General features: G+C 62.1%; 3 protein-coding genes across 9 annotated transcripts; 1 reads left to right on the plus strand and 2 right to left on the minus strand.

Annotated features, from left to right (window-relative positions):
• Positions 1-3,409: 3,409 nt before the first annotated feature.
• On the minus strand, positions 3,410-6,084 carry LOC130608829 (mitochondrial ubiquitin ligase activator of nfkb 1-A-like). 2 transcript variants are annotated; one of them, XM_057427169.1, is made up of 5 exons: positions 6,066-6,084; positions 4,884-5,023; positions 4,564-4,651; positions 4,365-4,485; positions 3,410-4,175 (listed from the first exon to the last, which is right to left on the minus strand). In XM_057427169.1, exons 2-5 carry the CDS (start codon positions 4,998-5,000, stop codon positions 3,479-3,481), a joined length of 1,023 nt encoding a protein of 340 aa, XP_057283152.1. In that variant the 5' UTR covers positions 5,001-5,023; positions 6,066-6,084; the 3' UTR covers positions 3,410-3,478. The 2 variants fall into 2 exon arrangements, with proteins under 2 accessions (XP_057283152.1, XP_057283151.1); XM_057427168.1 differs by lacking the exon at positions 6,066-6,084 and adding an exon at positions 5,434-5,523.
• Positions 6,085-6,110: 26 nt separating this feature from the next.
• ECE2 (endothelin converting enzyme 2) lies at positions 6,111-14,524 on the minus strand. 6 transcript variants are annotated; one of them, XM_057427161.1, is made up of 19 exons: positions 14,388-14,524; positions 12,640-12,726; positions 12,097-12,241; positions 11,682-11,897; positions 11,464-11,588; positions 11,181-11,327; positions 11,036-11,101; positions 10,685-10,873; positions 10,121-10,263; positions 9,885-9,999; positions 9,536-9,646; positions 9,245-9,343; positions 9,082-9,159; positions 8,783-8,886; positions 8,358-8,468; positions 7,931-7,998; positions 7,149-7,339; positions 6,965-7,060; positions 6,111-6,856 (listed from the first exon to the last, which is right to left on the minus strand). In XM_057427161.1, exons 1-19 carry the CDS (start codon positions 14,427-14,429, stop codon positions 6,680-6,682), a joined length of 2,310 nt encoding a protein of 769 aa, XP_057283144.1. In that variant the 5' UTR covers positions 14,430-14,524; the 3' UTR covers positions 6,111-6,679. The 6 variants fall into 6 exon arrangements, with proteins under 6 accessions (XP_057283144.1, XP_057283148.1, XP_057283147.1 ...); XM_057427165.1 differs by having other exon boundaries at positions 12,097-12,188; positions 14,388-14,522; XM_057427164.1 differs by lacking the exon at positions 14,388-14,524 and adding an exon at positions 12,804-13,096 and having other exon boundaries at positions 12,097-12,188.
• Positions 14,525-15,938: 1,414 nt separating this feature from the next.
• PSMD2 (proteasome 26S subunit ubiquitin receptor, non-ATPase 2) lies at positions 15,939-22,977 on the plus strand. The gene is made up of 21 exons (XM_057427207.1): positions 15,939-16,126; positions 16,557-16,613; positions 16,983-17,147; positions 17,395-17,516; positions 17,875-18,099; positions 18,182-18,340; positions 18,625-18,769; positions 18,971-19,031; positions 19,322-19,468; positions 19,652-19,758; positions 20,161-20,288; positions 20,366-20,453; positions 20,831-20,993; positions 21,083-21,184; positions 21,272-21,417; positions 21,627-21,710; positions 21,841-22,009; positions 22,108-22,202; positions 22,359-22,485; positions 22,568-22,686; positions 22,762-22,977. Exons 1-21 carry the CDS (start codon positions 15,992-15,994, stop codon positions 22,942-22,944), a joined length of 2,727 nt encoding a protein of 908 aa, XP_057283190.1. The 5' UTR covers positions 15,939-15,991; the 3' UTR covers positions 22,945-22,977.
• Positions 22,978-23,218: the final 241 nt, after the last annotated feature.

The following is a 23,218-nucleotide window of genomic DNA, read 5'->3' on the forward strand; positions in this document are numbered from 1 at the left end:
TCTGGGAGCCCACTGGTGCCTGCTGTGACACAGCCCCACGGCTGGATGCTGCTCCTGAGCCCTGCACCATTGGTGGGGATTTGGGTGACAGCTCTGGGTGCTGTGATGGAGGTGAGGGGTTTCCCTACAGTCACTGGTGCTTCAGGTGGTTTTAGAGTGGAGAAATGTGTGGTGGGGCATGTTCTGCCCTGGCTCTGCAGGGACCCCCAGGCAGCTGGAGCTGGACTGAATGGGAGCGATGAGTGGTCCCTGAGGCCTGGCAGGAATGGAGTCAAGTGACCTGCCAGGCAGCAGCTGGATCACAGAGGGCTTAGATGAGGTAGGAGGCATCGGCTACCAGACCTGGGGCTTTCTCTGCTACAGGTCTGGGAGCTCACCAGTGCCATCACTTCTAATGCCTCCGGCCTGGTGGCTGCAGAGGCGTGCCTGGAGGCCGGCTCGGGTGCCTCCATCTGTGCTGCTTCCAGCCCTGCCAAGAAATGTGAAATGGCACTTCGGCTCCACAGCAGTGGCAGCCATGGTCCAGGGGCCTTGCAAAGTGCCAGCTCACCACTGCCAGCACTGCTGTGCTCCCAGAGCACCCGTCCCCACCCTGGTGTGGGACACTAGCAAAGGTCATCGGCAAGGGCAGGGCTGTGTCCATCCTTGGCTGCTGCTGCTGGCTCTCAGTAGCCAAAGCCTAGATGGGTGCAGGTGGTGTGGATGGCCAAGCTTGCTGATGGTTGTGGTGGCCCTAGTCAACATAGTGAGGAGGTGGTGGGGCACAAGGGACAGGCATCCTGCTCAGTAGCTGTGGGTCAGCCCAGGGCAAGCATGCAAGAGCGGTGTGCTCCTCGCCCCGGGCTGTCCCTTCCCATAGCTGGTGATGTGGGAAGATGAGGCTAAAAAGCCCTCCCTTGGAAGGCCAGTGCCATCCTTTCCCAGGGAGAAGGGCTAGAGCCTTTGCAGGGCAGCCAGCCAGCAGGTTGTCACTAGTGAGATGAGTTTGTCTGCCTTGGTGCGCAGGCTGGCTTTGGGAAGGCGGGGCTCCCGAGGGGAATCCAATTGCTAAGTCGGGGCAGATGGAAGGGGGATGTCACTGTCCCCATCCCTCACACAAGCTGCCCCGGGCACAGCTGCGGTCCCGGTGGTGCCAGGGCTGCACCTGAGCAGGTGGAGCACTCTCAGCACTCTGCCTGAGGCAGGGACTTTGTAGAGGGTTCCCTGCCCAGACCCAAACAGCCCTGCTGGGGCGTGAGGCTCCATCCTCGTCTGTCACCACATCACGGTCACCATGACGACAGACAGAGAGACAGGCCGGAGTGGGCTGGCAGCCCTGTGGGTGTGGATGGGGACATGGCCATGGGCTGGCACCCACGGGTACCCTGCAGGGTGCGTGGGTCCCTCTTGGGCCCTGCATGGTGGGGACGGAGGCTGGGCAGGGCTCAGTGCAGGACTGCGAGCTCCCTGCTCCAGACCAGAAGACCCTGAGGGACGATGGACAGCAGGCTCGGCGGCGGTGCGGGCTGCGGCAAGGCCGGACAGCCCCTCTACCGGGCGGTTTGGCACGGCCAGTCTTTGGCTGTTGCTGAGCTGAGCGGTTGAGTCACGCTGCCGCCCGGCTCCGCGCCAGGCAGGGCTCCTCAGCCAGGTCCAGGCCACCGCGGGGCTGGTGGCTCCCCCGGGGTGGTAGGGCCCCCCGAGGGGTGTGGGGTAGGGCTGTGCCCAGCGTGGGGTGGTACCCTCCGTGTGCGCAGGGATGTGTTCCCTGGTCAACTGTGGCCCCCCTGTGGACAGAGGGCAGCGAGTGGCTGCGGGTCCCTCTCTGGGTGTCCCTGTCCCTGGGTGGTTGCGGGGAACGAGGTGAGCAGTCTCTGGAGCACGGGCACCCGCCGCCCTCCCCGGCCCACGCACGCCAGCAGCTCTTGGCACACTAGGAGTGTGTTCCTGGCAGCCCGGCCCTCGCCCATCTGGTATTTACCTCCTTCCCGAAATCTCTCCTTGCTGCGGGGGGGTGCCCGGTTCTGGAGCGGGGGGAACACCCAGGCCCCACTGCTCACTTTGCAGTGTGGCACTCACCATGCTGGCATGGGGAAGAAGTTGAGCTGAGACACTGGGTGGGGTGGAGGAAGGGAGCCACACAGACACCCCTACCCCAAAAATGCACATGGGTCCCAGGAGGTTTTGCTGGGTCTTCCGGGGCATCATTGCTGACTGCAAGCTATAGGGGCAACACCACAGGGGCACCTCTGCACCAAGCATGGTCCCTGCCCCAAACTGGCAGCAATGGGGGCCCCTGCCATGGGAAGGGGCATCATCCCCTCTTACCCCAACACTGCTGTCTGGCTGCCAGTGCTGGCCTGTTCCCCTCTCCCCACCCCCCCCCCCAAATAAATCCTGGGTGCCCCAAAGCCGCAGGAGCCAGGAGAGCCCGTGGGTTGCCTGGGCAACTGCAGCCAGGCAGTGATGGGGAGCAGTCCAGGGAGCAGTTGCCATGGAGACCAGAGGAGCATGATCGCCTTGGCAACAGTCCCGCTTTTCCCCCACCTCTGGGGCTGTATCGCGAGGTGATGCAGTCCAGCTGGGGGTCCCCTGCCCACCACTGGTGAGTGTGCTGAGGCTGGAGGATGGCAGTGATGGCACTGACTTGTCCCCTCTCCCTTCCTTCCCCCCCTGCCAAGGAGAGCCTTGGCTCTTGCCACGTCCCTCCAGTCCCCCGACTTGACGGTGCAAAGGAAGAGGCGAGGCCAAGCTCCACTCCTTGTCTTTATCACTCCACACACCACCACAAGCTGTGCCTGCACTCAGTCCCAGCCAGGAGGCAAACAGGAAAGCGGGGTGCAGAAGGGCCCAGAGGGCAGGCTCTGGAGTGCCCTATGGCTGTGCCCCTGCTCCAGAGGAGTGGGGACTCTGCAGAGATGGCAGAGGGACACTCTTCCTTCCTGGGTGGCACTGCAGATGGTGAAGGGGCACACTTCATTGCTGCCAGTCCCTGGGTGCTGGGCATGGTCTGGGCAGTGGCTGTAGGCACATGGGGCAGGGAGCACAACGGTGGCACTAAAGTGTACCACTGCGGTGACTCAGGGGAAATTGGGTCTCTGTCACCCCACTGTGTCTCACCATCCCTGGTCTTGCCCCTGCCATGCTCCTCATAAAGCCACACACTAGAAAAACAAAAGTCCCACACGGTTTTGGAGGGGTCAGGGCTGGGAAAAAGGCATCCCGGCGTGGGGCAGGGGACTTGGCTCTTCAGCTCAGGCACCAAGCATGTTCTCCCCAAGCCTTCATGTTGCGGGGGGGCAGGGGCTTCTGGCACAAAAAGGGAGCATGAGGAGGCTGTAACTCCCCACCCTCCCCAAAAAACAGGGGGCGGCACACCAGGACCCCTCTCCCCCAACAGGAATCACACAACTGCACACCAGGGGACAGCTGAGATTACTGCAGGCCCCAAGCTTGCTTCGCTTTGTGTTAACAATCTCTGGCTGCCCCTTAAATATTCTCAGGCCTGGTAGAGGGGCACCACGCGGTCAATGGGCCCCCGGCAGATGGGGCAGAGGCGGGCAGGCAAGGCCTGGAAGCAGCGGAAGCAGCAGCAGATGTGGCCACAGCCCAAGAGGATGCACTCACGGGGTCGCGACAGGCAGATGACACAGGAGTCCTCGAGCCCCCCATCCCCGGCCTCCTCGCTGTCCAGCTCCTTGTCCTCACGCTGCTGCCTGAGGCGGGCGCGGCGGAAGGCACGGCACAGGGCGTGCAGCAGAATGGCCAGGCCCGCCGCGGCACACAGCATGGCCGCCCCCTTCCAGAGCCCGCTGGCAGACTCCAGCTCCTCCACCACCGTCTGCCAGTCCCCCAGGCACAGGAAATAGTCGCCCCCCTGAGATGGCGGCTGGAGGTGCAGGGAGCCGTCTGGGTGCAGGGCCAGCTCCCCGATGCCCGTCAGCCCAGCTCCCACACGCAGCAGTTCCTCTGTCTCCAGGATGCCCTTGGGCTTCTCCCCACTCAAGTACTGCCCCAGCAGGTCACGGAAGCCGTGGGCCGGCTGCTGGAACCTCTCGTACACCACCTCCAGTGGCAGGCAGACGGCTCGGAGCGGGCTCTCCACGCTCACCTGTGTCACTGCCTCAGTGTCCGGTGAGGCCAGCAAGAAGGGGACAGTGTAGACCTGCTCTGAGAGCACCCGCTCACTCTCGCTCCTGCAAGCGGAGAGCACAGCATGGGGATGTGGACAATATGGAGGAACTCTGGACTCCTGGGGCAGAGCCAAGGGTAGGGACTAGAGCCTTTAACCAAGCCAATTTCTGCCTTGCCAGTGGCCCCAGAGTATGGGGGTTTGGGCCAACCAATACAAGCCTGCCCCCCTGCTGTCCCCTCCCATTGCTCACCAGCTCCGGGCCAAGCTGTTCCAGACCAGCCGATGCTCTTTCAGAAGCAGCTTCTGGATCACACCCTGCAGCCTCTCATGGTAATGGCTCGTCAGCGCAGCCTTGGCTGGCAGCACTATGCCTAAGGACCGTAGAATGCATTAAGGTTAAAGGAGAGCCCAGCTTCTGTCCCCAGTGTGGGGCCACGGGGTCTCCTTACCTTCCAGAGCAACATAAGGCAGGCACCTCCCATCAGCCGCAGACACCAATGATGGTAAATCATCATCAACCTGGAGCTTTGGAGCCTCCTAAAAGAGCAGAGACTGAGAGTGAACCTGGGCAGGGGCAGACAGGTTGGCAGGTGGGTCACACATGGCTTTGTGGGGATCTCTGGCAGGACAACCTGCTTGGTCCTAGGCATGGTGACATCAACAGAAGATGCAGCAGGCTGCAGTTATCAGTGAGGTGTGCCCAAATCAAAGGCTCTGGGCAGCAGGGAAGGGACAGTGGGGGTTGAGAGCATCTGAGGGACAGGGCTACCTGTATGCGTGCCACAACTCTGGTTTTCTTCCTGTAGAGGTAGTAGAAGAGGCCGGAGAAGGCAAGGCTGGAGCCCAGACATAGCAGCTCCCCAGGTGTAATGAGTGGTGCGTCCATGGTGCCAGGCTCGGGTAGCACGCCTGCAAGGTGAGCGTGTTGGCTGGAGGGCAGGGCAAGGCACAGGGGCAGGGCAAGGCACAGGGGCAGGGATGTCCCAGCGTCCCTGTCCCCAGAGCAGGGACGTCCCACTGCCCTCGTCCCCAGGACGCTGCTGCCCTAGGGCCAAGCCTGTCCCTGGCCCCGGCTGGAGGTAATTCAGCTCCAGCACCCACAGGAGCTCGGCAGCCCCGGCCCGACGTAGAACACTTCGCCCAGTCGGGTTCCAGAAGCGCCCCTTTTGCCCTGCACCCAGGGTCGGGCCGGGGCCCAGCCCCCGTGACCCAGCCTAGGCCCTGCACCCAGGGTGCCACCCAGGTCCGACACCCCCAGTTCCGGCCCAGCACCCGGCCCGGTCCCAGACCCCCCGCCCAGCCCCGCCGCAGCCGCTCACGCCGGCCTGGCACCGCTGGCCCCCGCAGCCCCCGAGGCGCCTAGGCCCGGACCCTGGCCCCGCCGCGCTGCCTGCTGGGAAATGCAGTGCGGTCCCCGGGGCCCGGCAGAGGAGCTGGCAGCACTTGAAACTACAACTCCCAGCGTCCCTCGCGCCGAACTACAGCTCCCGTCGGGCTGTGCGCAGGACTACAACTCCTGGCGGCCTTTGCGAACCCCTGTGGCCTTGCTCCCCGCGGGTTTGTGGGGTCCCAGTGCACACGGAGGGACCCCTGTGCAGGGGCGGGCCCCAGAGCAGGATGTCACCCGTGCCCCCCCCCCCGCCTCGGGGCAATGGGTCCCCGTGGCTGCTCTTTACACCGGCGTTCCCTTCCCAGCGGGGCTGTTCCAGCCCGGCTCCTGCCCTGCCCTCGGTGACCCGCAGCCGTCTTGGGGCAGGGCTGAGGGTCAGCTCTGCGGATACTGCCTCCTTCTTCGCACACCTGCGCCCCTCCCTCTGCCCCTCAAGACAGTTCATCCCCTGCTTCCATCCCTTGGTCCCTCGGATGCCTCATCTCCCGCTCCCCTCCCTCGGGATGTTTCATCTCCCTCTCGCCCCCGGCTTTTGAGTCGTCCCCCTGCTCCAGAGCCCACTTCTCCTCCCGCACCGGCACCGCGAAGGACGCGCAGCCGCCAGAGTAAGTGGAAACTGCTTTTAATCGTCAAACAAACTCAGCGACAGCCACCCACAGCGGAAGGCACCAGAGTCCCCGCTGTCGCCCGCTGATCCCAGCAGAGGTGGATGGGGAAGCCAAGCCGGATCGGGAGGGGATGGAGGAAGAGCGGAGTCAGGTGGCCCCCAGCCTCCATCTCCGGCAGGTCGGGGGGACTCAGCTCTAATGCTTTCCCTGGGACCCCTCTGCCTGCCCACACGGGGTGAACGTAGCCCTGGGGGGGCTGCGCTGTGCCCGTCTGTAGCACATCAGGGTTGGGGGCAGAGCTGCGTTTTGGGGGCGCTACGGCTTCTCTGCCGGCCATGTCCGGCTCCAGGCTGTGGATGGGGCTGCGGTGGGTGCCCGGTATGTGCTGGGGAGAGGGGCAGAGATGGGGCGAAGAGGCGCGCGGTGTGTGCACGGTGGGGACCACGATGGAGGGTGATTCGGGGAGTGGCCCCGCGCTCGCCTGTGGGCCCCCGCCGGCAGCCGGCGAGGGCGGGGGGGGCACACAGCAGAGCATCGTCCCCTCTGTCCCCAGCACCCTCCCCGTCCCTACCACACCTCACAGTGCTTGCCGGGGTTCATGGGGGAGCCCAGGGGACAGCCGAAATGTTCGACAAAGTCCCTGGAGTTGCTGAGGGTGCCGATGACGCGGTACTTGTCCGGGCTGTGGGGGTCTGTCACCAGCCCTTCGTGGGAGCTCTCGGGTGTTCGGACGGAACACCACACCTAATGGAGCAGGAGCAGCTTCAGGGAGGGGCAGGATTGGTGGGGCGCTGCGGGGGTCTCTGAGGAGCAGGGGAAGGATAAGGAACCCACCATCTGGCTCTGCCCTACCTGTGCAAAGCCCACAAAGAAGAGCTGATGGTTGGTGAGCTCCAGGGCTGGCAGGCGCTTCTCCTCCCCGTTCTTCTGCAGCCAGGATTTGTACGCCTATGGGAGAGACGCCCTGAAGCCTCATGGAGAGACTGACAGACACAAGACACAGGGGTCTGCATCCTCTCAGGACAGTGACACTCACGTTGTAGGCTGCCTTGAGCCCACCGTTGTCAGCGATGTTCTCGCCCAGCGTCTGCCGGCCATTGACCTTCTCACGGTGAACAGTGTAGTGGCTGTACTGCTCTGTTATGCATGCCGTCCGGTTCTTGAAGGCCTCCAGGGAGGAGTTCTGCCACCACGGCCGCAGGTTGCCCTCCTTGTCGTACTCCCGTCCTGTGGGATCATCCCATGGGTGGGACCAGGGGACACTGGTCGTCTGCAAAGCCCCACCTGCAGGGGGCCCTGAAGCAGGGTAGGACAGCCCAAGCGGACACCAGGAGACCTGGCACCTTGGGTCCATGCCCAGGGGAGATAACCTCCCACTATCCCTGCTCTGTGTGGACTCTGGCTGGAGCTCAGCCTGTGCTCGGGTCCCCAGCCATCCCCTCATGTATCCCCACTGTCCCAAGCCACATTTGTCACCCCAAATTCCCCCATTGACCCCATCTCAGCACAGAGCAGAGTGGATGTGAGAGGGACGTGTCCCGCACCCCTCAGGGAGGAGGATGAGGGGGGCTGCAGACACTGTGTCCTCACCAAGCGGATGGAGCGAAAGCTGCACAGAGAAGCCTGGGGGAGGTATCGGCGGGTGCCACCTGGGGAGACAGGATGGTAGAAGCGGGGGCCAGGAGGGCAAGAGCACGCATGATGCAATGGATGGCAAAGCAGAACCCCCGTGAGCTCATGGCACCCTTCCACACCCTCGAGGTGGTGGGGGCAGGAAGGTGATGGGGGTTGGAGCCAGCACTGCCCATGGGCTCTCACCTTGGTCATCGAAAGCGTGGGTCAGCTCGTGTCCCATCACCACACCAATGCCACCAAAATTAAGGGCTCTGTTGGGCCATGAGAGAGAGACAGGTAAGTGCAGGAGAATGCTGCCACTGCAGCCTGCTGTGGCCCAAGCACCCCCTCCACAAATGGCACCCCATCTGTGTTCAGAGGACTCAGTGAGCCTCTGGTCCAGTTGGCACCTAGCTGGGAATGAGTACTGTTGGGAACACAGGTGGCCCCACAGGTGGTTGTCTTGGCTGCAGGATGTAAAGGCTTGGGGGACCCTCAGGCCTCCCAGGGCTTTGCTTCATGACTGTGGGGGGCTCTGTGGGGCTGTGGGGTGCCGGCCCTGATCCAGCCCATGCTCCCCCCCCCCCCCCCCCCCCCCCCGGAGATCCTTCCATCCCTGTGCCAGGCTCACTTGGGGTGGTTGCGGGCATAGAAGGGAGCCTGCAGGATGCCAGCAGGGAAGACGATCCCATTCTTGGTGGGCAGGTAGTAGGCATTGACGGTCTGTGGGGTCATGCTCCACCTGGGGCAGGGAGGTGGGACATGGGCAGGTAGGGATGTGTCCCCTGTCCCCAGTGCCCCACCACCCTCCTGTGTTGTCTCCCACCACGGGTGCCGTGTGCTGCCCTGCCCAGGGCTGGCGCATTTACCCTCGCCCATAACCAAAGGATCCTGTCCTGTGGACAAGCCAGAGGCACCCCGGGGGACATACAGTGGTGCACTACCCCATAGGGGGACCTTCCCGCAGTGAAGCAGTGCCACCAAGGCCATGCTGGGGACAGTGCTGTGGCACTGGCAGTGTCACATCCTCTGCTCCCCCCAGGCTCTCTCCCTTACTGGTCGCGGTTGGGGGGTTTCCGGAGCTGGTCGGCCATCACTTTGGCAGAGAAGTTGTAGAAGTTGAGCATGTTCTGGAAGAAGGAGTCCTCCGAGACCTCGTACTGGTGAGGATGAGGAGGGATGAGGAAGAGCCCACTGGCTGGTTCCCCCCACCATGACTAGGATGCGCTTGGTATCAGGATGACTCCACACAAAGCCCCATCCCAAATGGGTCCCCCAGACAGGGACATTGCCCTGCCAGGGCTTGGTATAAGGGGAGGCTGCAACCCCTCCCCACAACCCGGGTGCTCTCCTACCCCATCATAGACATCATCCAGCTCCTTGTTGTCCAGGATGAAGTCAGGGAAGCCGATCATGTCGTAGATGGCATCCGCCTGTGTGGGGAGAGGCCCTGGCAGTGAGATGGAGCTGAAGGCTTACCAGGACAAGGTCTCCCACCTGCTGCCCCCCCCCCATCACCTTTTCCTTTGCAGCCTGTCTGGTCGCCTCATCCATCCAGTCCAGGTGATCCAGGGACACCTCAAAGGCTGCCCGGATCTCGCTGATCATTTCCTCAGCCTGGGGAGGGAATGAAGCCCCGCTGTCCCCACAGTCCCTTGGACAGGGACAGGGTGGGCAGAGTGGGACCTCTCCAGGGCTGGGGGTCCCATTTCACTGCTCCATGCTTTCTAGCCCTGGGGTATGGGTGGGAAAGGGGAGGAATTCCCATGAATGCTGATGGGGAAGGGACAGGGGAAGAAGTGTCCTCACAATAGCTTTGCTGTCCCGGTCGAAGGTAGCTTTGACAAAGAGAGAGCCCAGTGCAAAGCCCAGCGTGTCATCTGTGTTGGAGATGCAGGTTTGCCAGCGAGGTGTGCAGGACTGTGGGAGCAAGATGGGGGTCTGTGAGACCCCCAGTCCCCTCCCCTGCCTCCCTCCTTCACCCAGCCCAGCTCTGCTCCCTCCCTAGGGGGGAGATGCTCAGTGACTAAACCCCCACCCCAAAAGATGATCCCTGGCTTCCCTCTGCAGCATCCAGAGCATCCCAAGGGCATCCCAACGGTAAAGGTGTTTCTGACTTCTTCGAGGCTGAGGGCAGAGGGGGCTCTGTCCCTGTTACCTTCCTGGTGCCATAGAGCGTCTCCAGCAGCCTCTCCTGGGCTGTCTCAAAGCGCTGGTCCAGGCTGGAGGCCGTCTTCTGCACCAGGTTCCAGATCAGGTAGTTGTTTAGGATGCTGCAGGAGTAGAGCGATGCTGTGGCTCACTACATGCTAGCCTCCAACCCACCGGTGAGCCCACAGCATGCCCCCACCATGGGGACAGCCCCAAATGGTCAGCTGCTCAAGGGGGCCTCACCTCCTGTCAGTGCTATTGATGAGATCGGAGACCTGCTGCAGGTAGGTGTCCCCATACACCACCACAGGCTCCGTGTCGGCCAGCTCCAGCGGGGCCAGAGCGTAGGACAAATAATCCAGCCAGTCGATGGTGGGGGCCAGGACCTGGAGGGAGAGGACGTGGGGACACAGCACTGAGGTGCTTGGCATGGCTCTGCCCCATCCTGCCCAGTGTGGGGGGAGCCTCTGGGGCAGGGTCTGGGCTCCCTGGGAAGGTCCAAAGGTCCCTCAGCACTCCAGATCCTTTCTCTGCCCCAAGCACCTTTCTTGTGGCTCCTTGCTGCTCTCAGTGCTGCTCTCAACCCCCCCCCCCCCTCCCCCCCATGCCAGTTGGCAGCTCCCCCAAATCCTAGCGACCAGGAGGATGAGCCCTTCATTCCAGCACCCAGCACATGTCCCAGAACAGATGGGGCTGCCCAGGGTGTCCTGGGAAGGGGGTCAGCAGCTTGGAACCCTTGGTGTCCCACTGGACAAGCACCCCTTGTGTCCTCAGAGGATTCCCCAAGCTGTGCCGTGCGGTGCCCACCTGCAGCTCTGCAATGCTCATCTTGTGGTAGATCTTCTCATCGTCCCGTCGCTCAGCCTGGGGCACAGTGATGTTGGCCAGCTGGGTTTCAAAGTCCAGCACCTGCTGCATCTGGAGGCGGGTGGGCTCTGGGATTCCCCCCAGCAGTGTGCCCAGCTCCACCATGTAGTCCAGGTATGCTGCCAGGACCTGGTGAGACCCCGAGCCCAGGCTCAGCACTGGCCACCGCTCATTCCACCTCCCTCGGCACTGTGACACCCAATGGGCAGGGTGCAGGTGCCTCACAGCACTGCTTGCACCCCACTGCTATGGGTTTCTCCCAGTTGCAGTGTGCACTGTGCCCAGCCTCACCCTCTCATTGGCGGTCTTGTTCAGGTAATAATCCCGGGATGGAAGGAAAAGCCCCGACTGGTCCACCTGGAGGGGGAGAGAGGGGCAGCATGGGCAACGCGGTGCCTCGCTAGTGCCTGCTGCCCCTCCTTGCCAAGGTACCAACCTGGATGACATTGCTGTTGGAACTCTTGGAGTCCGGACCCACATACACTGTGAAGAAGGGGGTTGCCCGGTACGTGCCTGACACCATTTTGAGTACCTCCATGAAGCTGGTCTGGTTCCAGGAGCCAGTGATGTTCCACCCCCCGATCTGTCAGCAGATGGACCCAGTCCCTCAAGGAGGGGTAGGATCCGTCCCTGAGGGCTGCCCCCTCTCCAGTTACATGAAAAGCCAAGTGGGAAATGTGCTGGGCTGAGCTCAGCTCATGCGTGGATGGCTGCCCCACCTTGTCGATGAGCTCTATGAGGGGCTGGGAACCCAGCTCCTCTATCCTCTGCTCCTTGAGACAGGACAGGTAGTACCGCTGCGTCTTCCGCTCTGCCTCGCTGCTGGAGTTGAAGGTGGTGTTCTCTGCGGAAGGCTGCATGTCAGCCCTGCCGATCCTGGGCCTCTGCCTGCCTGCGCCCAGAAGTCACCCCCCACCATGAACCCCTTGGTGCCCACCTAGGAGATGCTTCATGATGGCCTGGTTCTGGTCCCAGATGCTATTGAAGGTGCTCCATTTGGAGCGCCCATTGGGCAGCGGGTTCCTCTTGATCCAGCCCCCGCATGAGTACTGGTAGAAGTCCTGGCATGGATCTGTCTCCACATCCAGGGCCTCCAGGATCTTGCTGGCCACCCGCACGCAGGCATCCGTCAGGCACGTGCTGTGAGAGGGATCTGGCAGGGAAGGCATGCCCAGGGCTGTGCGCATGTGCCGGGGGAACCTGGGCACAGAGCTGGGCCAAGACCTGTCTGCACCCAGGGATGGGCAGAGCACCCAAAGTGGGAGCCCCGAGCTGACCTGTACCTCCCCATCCTGCCATGTTCCCCCCAGGTGTGGGAATGCCACTGCCACCCTGGCAGGGCCTCTCCCTACCTCTGCGGTACTGGATGGCCAGGGCGACGACAATGACACCGAGCATCAGGGCCAGGAAGATGGCGATAACGCAGAGCACCAGCTCCAGCTGGCTGCGAGAAGCCAGGCGGCTCAGCAGCGGCCCTGGCCCCTTCCGAAACCCCACCTGGGCAGGAGCAGGACCTGCCATTGTACCACGGGGGGACCAAACCTCGCCCCTCCTGCTTCACCCTCCCCACTCCCGTGCGTGGCTCAGCTGCATGGCGAGGTGCAGCATGACGAGGTGGGGACCAGGGCATCCCCCCGCGGGTCACCAGGGCACCAGCCCCGGCAAGCTGGCAGTGGGTGCTGGTGACCACCAGCCACAAGGAACGACAGTGGCCCAGGCACACTGCTGCGTTTTGGCTGCCTCCCAGCACATCCCTGGGGACAGCCAAGGCTGGCTTGGCTCCCAGCTCTGCTGCTGCTGCCCATTCGGCTGCAGGCAGGCTCTGGCTGAGGGTGAGGAGAGGGTCCAGGGAGGATAGAGAGGGAAAGGATGGAGGGGGTCGGGGCAGACCTCACCTCCATGCTGTCGGGAGAGGTGCTGCCATCCCCCGCTGGCTCTGACCCATCGTCGTCCTGCAGCGTGGCACGCTTGTAGTCGGGCATCTGCCGAGGGAGGCAGTGGGCTAAGACGAGGGGTGGGGATGGCTGCCCCCCGCCCTGCCCCCCCTCCCGGCTCTTACGGCGATGGACGGTGCCTGCTCAGCAAGTTCACGGTGGGCCGGGACAGCCCCTGGCCCCCGTCGGTGTGCCTCGACCTCCCCCAGAGGTTGTCCCCAGCCCCGGGTGGCCCCGGGGAGCACGGGGAGAGCTGCTTGTGAGGGGCTCCGGGGCTAGCGCCTGAGCATCCCTCCGCGTCGCCATGGCATCTGTGGCATCAGCCCTGCCGACAGGTGCCACATCGCCAAGGAGACGTGGTCCCCGTTGCCGAGCAACCGTTGCCTAGTGCTGCTGTCTCATCCCTCCTCCCCTGCCTGGAACTTTCCATGCAGATAGATGTGCACCGTTCCGAAACATCTGAAAGCACCTCCTGCCCTATTCTGGCCCTAGGAGTGACCAGGGTGCAGGGTCGAGCCCATGCGGGCAGAGACTGTGGGGTATAGGGGGCACTACAGGGGCTGCAAGATGACAGGGATGGGTCCCCTTTCCTCCTGGCCTGCAGAACAGCCTGGCAGGGGCAATTTGCACCGATCCAGGCATGAGAGCTGCCAAGGATTCAGCCAAGAGAAAAGTGGTGGAGCTGAGCCAGCAGCTTTGGAAGCTGGGATAAGCTGGAAGAAAAAGCTGGAGGCTTTGGTTGAAGAGAATCAGCAGTGCTACTGGTCATGAGCCATCCTTTGGCTTCAGACTGATCACCCGAGTGGGTTGCAGCTCTGCGCTGCAGACTACGGTGGATGCCCCGGGACTGCCTGCAGGGCTGGTATGGGAGACAAGGAACAAGCAGGAAGGATGATGGGTAGGGGGAGAAGGAGAGCAAGTGCCCCATGTCCAGCTCTGCCCAGTGCCACACCGCCAGAACACGGAGGGGGCTTCACCAAACGCTGCTGCAGTGGGAGGGCGCGAGGCTGGGATTGACAGCTGGCAGGATCCCACTGCCAAGCTGTTGGGAGGGACAGCTTGGAATCCTGTGGGAGCTCAGCCAGCTGGGCACCCCCGCAGCCCCCAGTACTCCCCTCTCATCACTTGGGTGGTCCTCATCCTCCTGGGCACCATCTGGCAGCACCCTCTCCCCAGCACCTCCTGGCACCCTCGAGGCATGAGGAGGACGTGCTCCTGGAGCTCCTCTTGCCCACTCTGTGGGGCTGAAACCCGCAGGAACAAGGCCCTCTGTTCTTTCCAGGAGTGCTGCCTTGAGGGGCACCCTACGAGCAGCATCACTGTACCCCAGGTGGGCTTCATGCCCCGGCAGAGCAAGGTCTGTGGGGCCGGCTCTGAACTGCTCCAGCTCCTTTTGCCCAACCACAGGCAGGGATTTGAAGGGTCTTTCTTTCCCCTTCTTTCCCCCACCGTAGGGCACGGGGACCCTCCAGCCACGCAGTTCCCCCAGTCCCGGACCCACACAGCCCCCCGCATCCCACAGGCTCTTGTCTCCCGCAGCCCCTCCAGCCTTTCCATCTCCTTGAGCCCTTCAGCCCCGGGGATCTCCTCTGCCCCGACTGCCCCCCCGCCCCCCGATCCGGTGCCTCTGGTCCCCGTCCCCGCCCGTTGCTCCCTCCTTGCTCCGCTGCCGCCTCCGGCCAGACCCCCGCTGCTGCCCCGGCACTTACGGCGTGTCCGAGCTCCTGGAGGGCCACGTTCATCCTGGCCATCCCGGGCCGCCTCCCGCCTAGCTCCGCTCCCCGCCCGGGCCGCTCCGGGCCCCTGCCGCCGCCGCAGCGCCGCCTGCTTTCGCCGCCGCCATGGCTCGTACCGGGAGCCGCGCCGCCGCCGGGACAGGGACCGGGGCCGGGCAGGGATGAGGCCGCGCCGGACGGATGGAGCCGCGGGCACGGGAATCGGCGGAGCGCGGCCCGCAGGCACTGGGAGGGGGCGGCTGGGGCCGGCGACCTGGGGGTCGCTGGAGCGGGGGCACCGGTGCCCGGTCCTGTCGCACCGCACCGCACAGCTCTGCTCTGCCCGGCTCCACCGCCAAGGTGACCGTCGTGCGCACTGGAGGAGCTCCGCACCTGAAGCTGCACTGGTGCCTGCACCGGCACTGCCACCCGCACCCCCACCGGCACCCGCACGGGGAGTCGCACCGGCACTGGGACTCGGACCGGCACCCACACCGGCACGGGGAGCAATCGGGCTGACAGCCGGGCACCCGCAATGGGCACTGGCACACTGACATACGTACCAGCACTGGCATACTTTTTGGCACCGGGGAAGGCACACCTGTACTGCACAGTACTGGGCACCGGCAGTGGGGTGGTGATGGTGCACAGCTGCAGCAGCACACCCTACTGTGGTACCTGGCGCACACTCCAGGGCACTGGCACGTGCCTGGGGACATGCACACACACACACATACACACACTCACTGACTGACACTCCCACCCCGGTACCCCCAGGCACCCCGAGGTCATCCACAGACCCGTGCATTCATTGACGTGTGGTGTGACATGGTTGCATATATGCAGGTGTCCACTGCCACAGTCACTGCCGTAGTGAAGGCCTCACACCCTACCTTGAAACCTCCCGACCCTGCACCACTGCCTGAATGCGCAAGGTGGGACCGGCAGGTCACCTACCAGGTGCCCAGGGTGCTGCCTGTGGGGCAGCGACGTTTGGAGCGTCCGAGTGCAGATACCCTTGTAGGGTGCCCCATACCCTGCGGGGTGCAGGACACGCAGTAGCTGTGGGCGTGTCCTGCAGTGCAGCCTGAAAAGAGGTCGATGGGAGATGCCTGGCAGCACACCCGTTGCTCAGGGGCTCCCCGGGGAGCACAGCCAGGGGTGCCCGGTGGGGCTCGGCCAGCCAGTGCCAGCTGCCTGACCTGGGGGATCGGGGATGCAGAGTGGCACGGGTGGGCAGGAAGCGTGTGTGTGTGTGTGCAGGGGTGGAGGACACAGGGGTGCTCACGGGTGTTCGTGGCGTGCTAGGGTCCCGCCGAGCCCGCCAGCCCCGGGCAGTGCTACTTCACTTGCCCGGCTCTGGTGGCACCAGTGCCCCGTGTCAAGGTGGCGGAGTTCTGGGTCTCCGGCCCCGGCTGCGGGCGCTCCCGCCGGTGCCCGGGCCGGTGCCCAGCGCAGCACCGCGACACGTGGGACCGCCCCGCCCCGCGCCACTCCTCCGGCGTGCGACGGTGCCGTCACGGCGGCGCCGGGCAGTGATTGGCTGTGGGCATGTGCGGGGCGCAGGCGCGGAGCGGCTGGTAGGCGGTGAAGAGGCCATGGATGCGGGAGGTGGCGGCGGGCAGAGTCGGGTGCAGGGCGGTCCCGGGTCGGGCGGCGATGAGAAGCCCACGCCGCCATGGGGCCGGGACCGCCGGGAGCAGCCCGTGGGGCCCGAGAAGGAGCAGGAGCTGGTGAGCGTTCGCCGCCTCTGCGGGCCCGGCAGCTGAGTCACGGCACGGCTGGGCCCGCGTGAGCGGCGGCACGGGACGTCATCCCACGTCACGAGGGAGGCCGGCACCCCTTCGGGGGTTCCCGTGGCGTCACCGCCGGCTTCTTTCGTCATCGGCGTGAGGGGATTCCTCTCGGGGGAGCGGGGGAGTCTGTAACGTCACCGAGGGGAGGGGGATCACTCCGGTCCCGGGGGGGGGGGGGCGTGACCTTTTGGGGGTCCCGCGTGATGCAGTTGATGGGTTTCTGGCTCGGGGGGGTGCTGGGGCAGAGGGTCTGGGTCCAGTGTCACTGGGGTGTCGCTGTGCCCTGGTCCCGCCGCGGCCCAGGTGATGCCCCTGTCACGCTGTGCCGGACACCCTTAACGCTGTGTTCTCCCGTGCATGTCGGCAGTCCGAGGAGGACAAGCAGCTGCAGGATGAGCTGGAGATGCTGGTGGAGCGCCTTGGGGTGAGTCTGTGCCGTGCCCCTCAGGAGGAGCTGTGAAGCATGGAGACCTGACTGTGGCTTCTGTCCATTTGTCCCTGGTTGTTTCTTGTGCAATGGAGATGGGCCTTGAGTGGGGCTTCTCTTTATTCATTGTGGTCTGTCCCCCCACCTTGCTGCCTGTCTGACCTGTGCCCAAGGGACCTCTGCTCTGTCTTGTGTGGGTGGCTTTCTGCCCCACTGTGCTCTCCCTCCCCAGTACTTGGACTGAAGGAGGCAGCCCAAGGCAGGGGGTGGCTTTGCTTGGAGACTGTGGCTGTGTTTGGGTACTGCTGGTGGGGTGGTGGTGAGAGAACCAGCCCCTGCTCCCTGACAGGCAGTTTCTGTCTGCAGGAGAAAGATACATCCCTCTACCGCCCAGCCCTGGAGGAGCTGCGGAGGCAAATCCGCTCTTCCACTACCTCCATGACCTCTGTTCCTAAACCCCTCAAGTTCCTACGCCCCCATTATGGCAAGCTGAAGGAGATCTATGAGAACATGGCTCCAGGAGAGAACAAGGTAAAGGCTCTTGGCCCCACCATCCGATGTGCCTGAGGGGCAGTGCTAGGGCAGGTGATTGTAGAGCCCTCCAGACCCAGTGGTCTAACATCAGCCTCTGTGACTTGCTCCAGTGGATTATAACTTGCCAGAGCTGTGCCTTTGCCACCTGTGGTGGCTTGTGGGTGTGGGGAGGGTGTTTGTGTGCCTGGCTGCCCCTGCTTCCCTGTGCCTGGCCTGTATCTGGACCTCTGCACTCTTTCCCCAGCGCTTTGCAGCAGACATCATTTCTGTTCTGGCCATGACCATGAGTGGGGAGCGTGAGTGTCTGAAGTACCGGCTGGTGGGCTCCCAGGAGGAGCTGGCATCTTGGGGACACGAATATGTCAGGTAGGCCTGGGTGGGAGCAGGACCTGGGGGAAGACGAGGGCTTGGGGGGATTTCCCTGAGTGCTTTGGCCTGTCTGGGACATGTCCTGACTTGCTGGGCTTGTGTTCAGCTGCCCCTTTCATGCCTGCAAATCCTCTATCCACAGTGATTTGCTAGCTGCAGAGATCTCGCTGCTGTGGCTTCTGTAATCTCTGCTTTTAACCTTATTCCTTCTCTGGGCTTGTCTCCCATAAGATGTTGCAGTAGTATAGAGCCCCAGTAAGCAATACACAGCCCTGACTAACTGGCAGCAGCTGCTCCCTACCCCTGGGCTGATAAAGCTGGTTTCTGCGGTGTTGATTACCCTTTGTCTGCACAGGCATCTGGCAGGGGAGGTGGCCAAAGAGTGGCAGGAGATTGATGAGAATGACAAGGCTCAGAGGGACACGCTTCTCACCCTTGTCAAGGAGATCGTTCCCTACAACATGGCCCACAATGCAGAGCATGAGGCCTGTGACCTGCTCATGGAGATTGAACAGATGGACATGCTGGAGAAGTACATTGATGACAATGCCTACTCCAAAGTGTGCCTCTACTTGACCAGGTGAGGAGGCTCAGCACTGCTGGAGGGGGCCTCGTCACTCACTGGATTGAGGTTGCCTGACATGTTTGTTCCCTCCTCAAAGCTGCGTAAGCTATGTCCCAGAGCCCGAGAACTCGGCTCTCCTGCGCTGTGCTCTGGGCATCTTCCGCAAGTTCAGCCGCTACCCTGAAGCCCTGCGCCTGGCTCTGATGCTCAATGACGTGGAGCTGGTGGAGGACATCTTCACCTCCTGCAAAGATGTGTAAGTGGACACCGATTCCCTGCCCTCCACGGCCTGCACCCATTGTGGTGGGGTGCAGCTCCCTGTCTAGGCAGAGTTGTGTTGGATCCTGCCACCACCTGAGCTGTCTGGGGGTTGGATTGAGACTTTTGGCCCTGAAATCGAGACAGGCAAGAGTGGGTCACCTACAGGCTGCTCTTGCGTGCTTCTAGAGCACAGCAGGTTGGCTCACTGTGTGGTGAACGCGTGTTTGTGCTGGGTGTCCTGGGGTGTGGGCACTTGTGAAACCTCTCCCTTCTGTGCAGAGTTGTGCAGAAGCAGATGGCCTTTATGCTGGGCCGCCATGGGGTCTTCCTGGAGCTGAATGAGGATGTGGAGGAGTATGAGGACCTGACTGAGATAATGTCCAATGTCCAGCTCAACAGCAACTTCCTGGCCTTGGCCAGAGAGGTGAGTGTCACAGCTGGGAAAAAAGTGAGGCTGCCTCCAGCTGTGGCTGCCCTGGCTGCTGAGCAGTGTGACAAGATCTGGGAAGAGATCTTTCATCCCTATAAGCTTTCCAAAGTACCTCCAGGAGAGGTTGCTGTGGTAGGGCAGCTGCTCTGACGTGTGCTGGCCAGGAGGTAACCCCCTTCTTCCTTATCTCTTTAGCTGGACATCATGGAGCCCAAAGTGCCAGATGATATTTACAAAACCCACCTGGAAAATAACCGTAAGGGCTTGTGTTGTGCTCTCTATTGTTCCTGTCTGTGGGGTGTTCCTGGGGCTGCAAGGGACCTCTGGGCCAGTGCAGTCATCTCTGTATCCTGAGGTGGGCACATGGCCTGCTTGCTGTCTCTGACCTGGTGTGGGGCAGAGCCAGCTGCCTGCTGTGGATTTGGGCTTCTCCTTCTAGCTGGTGGTGGGACAGGTCCTTGTCCCGCCATAGTGTGGGATAGCTGTGTGGCGTGGGGCTGGCAGGGCTCCTCTTGCTGCCTGCCTTACCCTGACATTGTATTCCAGGGTTTGGGGGGAGCGGTTCCCAAGTGGACTCAGCCCGGATGAATTTGGCTTCCTCCTTTGTGAATGGCTTTGTGAATGCTGCATTTGGGCAGGACAAGCTGCTGACGGATGATGGCAATAAGTGGTTGTACAAGAACAAGGACCATGGTGAGAGAGCCAGCTGGGTGGGGACTGGAGGTGCCTGTGGGCTTGGGGTCTGTACCTTGTCCCTTTTGGGATGCTGCAGGGCATGACTGCCTCTGGGCTGCCCCATGTCACTGGCCACCACAAGCCCCAGGCCTGGTACGTCAAGTTAGGGCTGACATGGGCTCTTCTCCCCTGGAACTGCAGGGATGCTGAGCGCTGCAGCCTCTCTGGGTACGATACTGCTGTGGGACGTAGACGGGGGACTCACACAGATTGACAAGTACCTGTACTCCTCGGAGGATTACATCAAGGTCTGTGGCACCAAACCCAGTGCAGGCTCTACTGCTGTGTGGGGTGGCCCTGCTGTGGCCTGGGTATATGGCTGGCTGGGGGAATGGCTGACCTTGCTGTGGGCTGCTGTAGGGCTCGGTTACTGCCTGGAGAGGTGGTGGGTGCTCTGTGACCCAGCTTTCTCAGCAGATCACAGCAAGGCAGGGAGCTCTTGGGGACTGCCTGAGGCATCTTTGGGTGCTCTGGTGTGACAGAGCTATGAGCTTTGGGATGCTCAGCTGGATCCAGTGTGGCATTGCTCACTTGGTACTGACTTGCCCTTCCCAGGGAATGATTGTAACGTGTGGTGTGACATTAATCACTGTCTGGCAGGGAGCTTTGTGTCTTGGTGGCTGGTGTGTGACAGTGCTTCTGTATTGCAGTCAGGAGCCCTCCTGGCCTGTGGCATTGTCAACTCAGGGGTGAGGAATGAGTGTGATCCTGCCCTGGCCCTTCTGTCCGACTATGTCCTCCACAACAGCAACACCATGAGGATTGGAGCCATTTTTGGGTAAGGGCCAGGCCCTAGCGTCCCTGTGCTGTGCAGAGTGGTGCAGCACCCCTCACACTGCCCTTGACTTTCTGCAGGCTGGGCCTGGCGTATGCAGGCTCCAACCGTGAGGATGTTCTGACTTTGCTGCTACCTGTGATGGGAGACTCAAAGTCCAGCATGGAGGTAGGGAGCAAGGCAAGGTTTGCCTGTAGTTCCTGCTTGCCCACCTAGTTGGCAACAGCTCCTGGGAATGCAGGGGCTTTTCTGCAGCTGGTTTTGGCTCCTAAGAACAAGGCTACATGTCTCTGCTTGGTACAGTGCTGTGCCAGAAGAGCACAGCCCTATGTTCCTTATCTGAGCTGCTCCCATGATGGGATTGCAGTCAAAATGAGAGGATAGGATGCCAGTAACCCAAATTCTCACACAAAGTGGAGAGCAAGGGTACCCGGTGCTCTTTCAGGCTGGACAGCCATCACTGTGCAGACCTGGCCCCAGACTGCGGGCCAGCTCACTCTTGTGTTGTCTCCATATACAACATCTCTCCTTCTTTCCTTCACCAGGTGGCTGGTGTGACCGCCCTGGCCTGCGGGATGATATCAGTGGGCTCCTGCAATGGGGATGTCACCTCAACCATTCTCCAGACCATCATGGAGAAATCGGAGACAGAGCTGAAGGACACGTATGCCCGGTGGCTGCCGCTTGGCCTGGGCTTGAACCATTTGGGTAAGGCAGTGCCAGGGGTCATGGGCTGAGGGTTGGGGTGGGAGCATCCCTCCACTGCTGTCCTCTAACCACTGCACCTTCCTTGGCAGGGAAGGGAGAGGCAATTGAGGCCATCTTGGCAGCACTGGAGGTTGTGTCGGAGCCATTCCGCAGCTTTGCCAACGCGCTGGTGGACATCTGCGCCTATGCAGGTGAGTTGGGCTTGTCGAGGTGGGGGAGGCAGGAGTGGGTCCTGGGCTCTTTGCCTCCCCATCCTGGCCCTCTGTTCCCCTCCCCAGGCTCGGGGAATGTCCTGAAGGTCCAACAGCTCCTGCACATCTGCAGCGAGCACTTTGACTCCAAGGAGAAAGAAGAGGACAAGGACAAAAAGGACAAGAAAGAGAAGGAAAAGAAAGAGAGCTCAGCTGACATGGGGGCTCACCAGGTGGGGACTGGGCTTGCGTCCAAGGAGCAGGAGCTGGCTTTCTGGGGTCCCTAAGGCCTTTGTGTGATCAGAGCTTGTGGAAAACAGCCCCTGCCTGCATAGCCTGCTCCCCCTGTCCCCCTAGGCTTAGGGTGGATGCAGGGGCTAGGAGAACTTGGATTTTGGGCTGTGTGCTCCCTGCTCGGTATTCAGCGCCTGTGTCCCCGCAGGGCGTAGCAGTGTTGGGGATTGCGCTCATTGCCATGGGTGAGGAGATTGGTGCTGAGATGGCCCTTCGCACGTTTGGTCACCTGGTGAGTGACACTGGGGACAGTACAGAGGTGGGAAGGGACCTAGGAGTAGAGACTGGGTCTTGCCTTGCATCTCTTTAGCCCTTGCTGCCCTTGGTAAGCTGGATCTAACAGCTGCCTCCTCTCCATGCAGCTGCGATATGGGGAGCCCACCCTCCGTCGTGCTGTGCCCCTGGCCCTGGCTCTGATCTCCGTCTCCAACCCACGGCTCAACATCCTTGACACCCTCAGCAAGTTCTCCCATGATGCTGACCCCGAGGTCTCATACAACTCCATCTTTGCCATGGGCATGGTTGGCAGCGGTGAGTCTGGGGGACAGCCCTGTCTGGGGCTCGTGTTGGGGGAAGGAGGGAGACCCAAGTCTGTACCCTGCTTTCTGCCTACACTCCTTCTGCCCCAGGTACCAACAATGCCCGGCTGGCAGCGATGCTGCGACAGCTCGCCCAGTACCATGCCAAGGACCCCAACAATCTCTTCATGGTGCGGTTAGCCCAGGTGATAATCCCGTGCTTGCTGCTCGTAGTGGGGAAGGGGCAGGTTGGGGTCCCTACCCTGGATGGGAAGTGGTGCCCTGGAGGTGTCACCAGGCAGGGCTGGGGGGGGGGCAGGCAGGCCCCTCTGCTCTCTCATAATCTTTCTCTGCCACACCAGGGCCTGACCCATCTGGGCAAGGGGACACTCACCCTGTGCCCCTACCACAGCGATCGCCAGCTCATGAGCCAAGTGGCCGTGGCTGGGCTGCTGACCGTCCTTGTGTCCTTCCTGGATGTGCGCAACAGTGAGTACTATGGGCTCAGGCCCCCTGTGCCTATGGAGTGGACAATGTCCAGCCCCTGCACTCACTTCTGTCTCCCCTCCAGTTATCCTGGGCAAGTCCCACTATGTTCTGTATGGTCTTGTTGCTGCCATGCAGCCTCGCATGCTGGTCACCTTTGATGAGGAGCTGCGACCTCTGCCTGTGTCAGTTCGGGTAGGACAGGTAAGGAGGAGCTGGGGCTGGGGTGCTCTGGCATCCTTATGTGACCTCAGCATTTACCTCACTCTTCTTGTGTAGGCTGTGGATGTGGTGGGCCAGGCGGGAAAGCCCAAAACCATCACCGGCTTCCAGACTCACACAACGCCAGTGCTCCTGGCGCATGGGGAGCGGGCCGAGCTGGCCACGGAGGAGCACGTGCCCGTGACGCCTATCCTGGAGGGATTTGTTATCCTACGCAAGAATCCCAACTATGATGTTTGAGGTGGGGGGGTGGTGGGTAGGTGGTATGGGAGGGGAGGAAAAAAAACCTATGTTTATTTTTTGTTTTTGTTATTAAGAGTCAAGGAAATAAACTGTGTGTAGACTCCAGTGCTGCCCTGCCCGGCTTGTGCTGAGAGTGTGGGCTGGGCAGCAGGGTTAAAACTGGTCTTGGGGTGGAGGCCACGGGAAGTATTTTTAGGAAAGAGAAAAAAATCCTGTCCTGTTTTCAAAACTGGCTGTGGCTGGGGCCTGCCCAACCCTAGCTGGATTGCTG

Source organism: Pezoporus wallicus, unplaced genomic scaffold, assembly GCF_028554395.1.
Source record: "Pezoporus wallicus isolate ANWC-B61680 ecotype Strahan unplaced genomic scaffold, APGP_CSIRO_Pwel_v1 scaffold_7107, whole genome shotgun sequence".
NCBI classification, from domain to species: Eukaryota; Metazoa; Chordata; class Aves; order Psittaciformes; family Psittacidae; genus Pezoporus; species Pezoporus wallicus.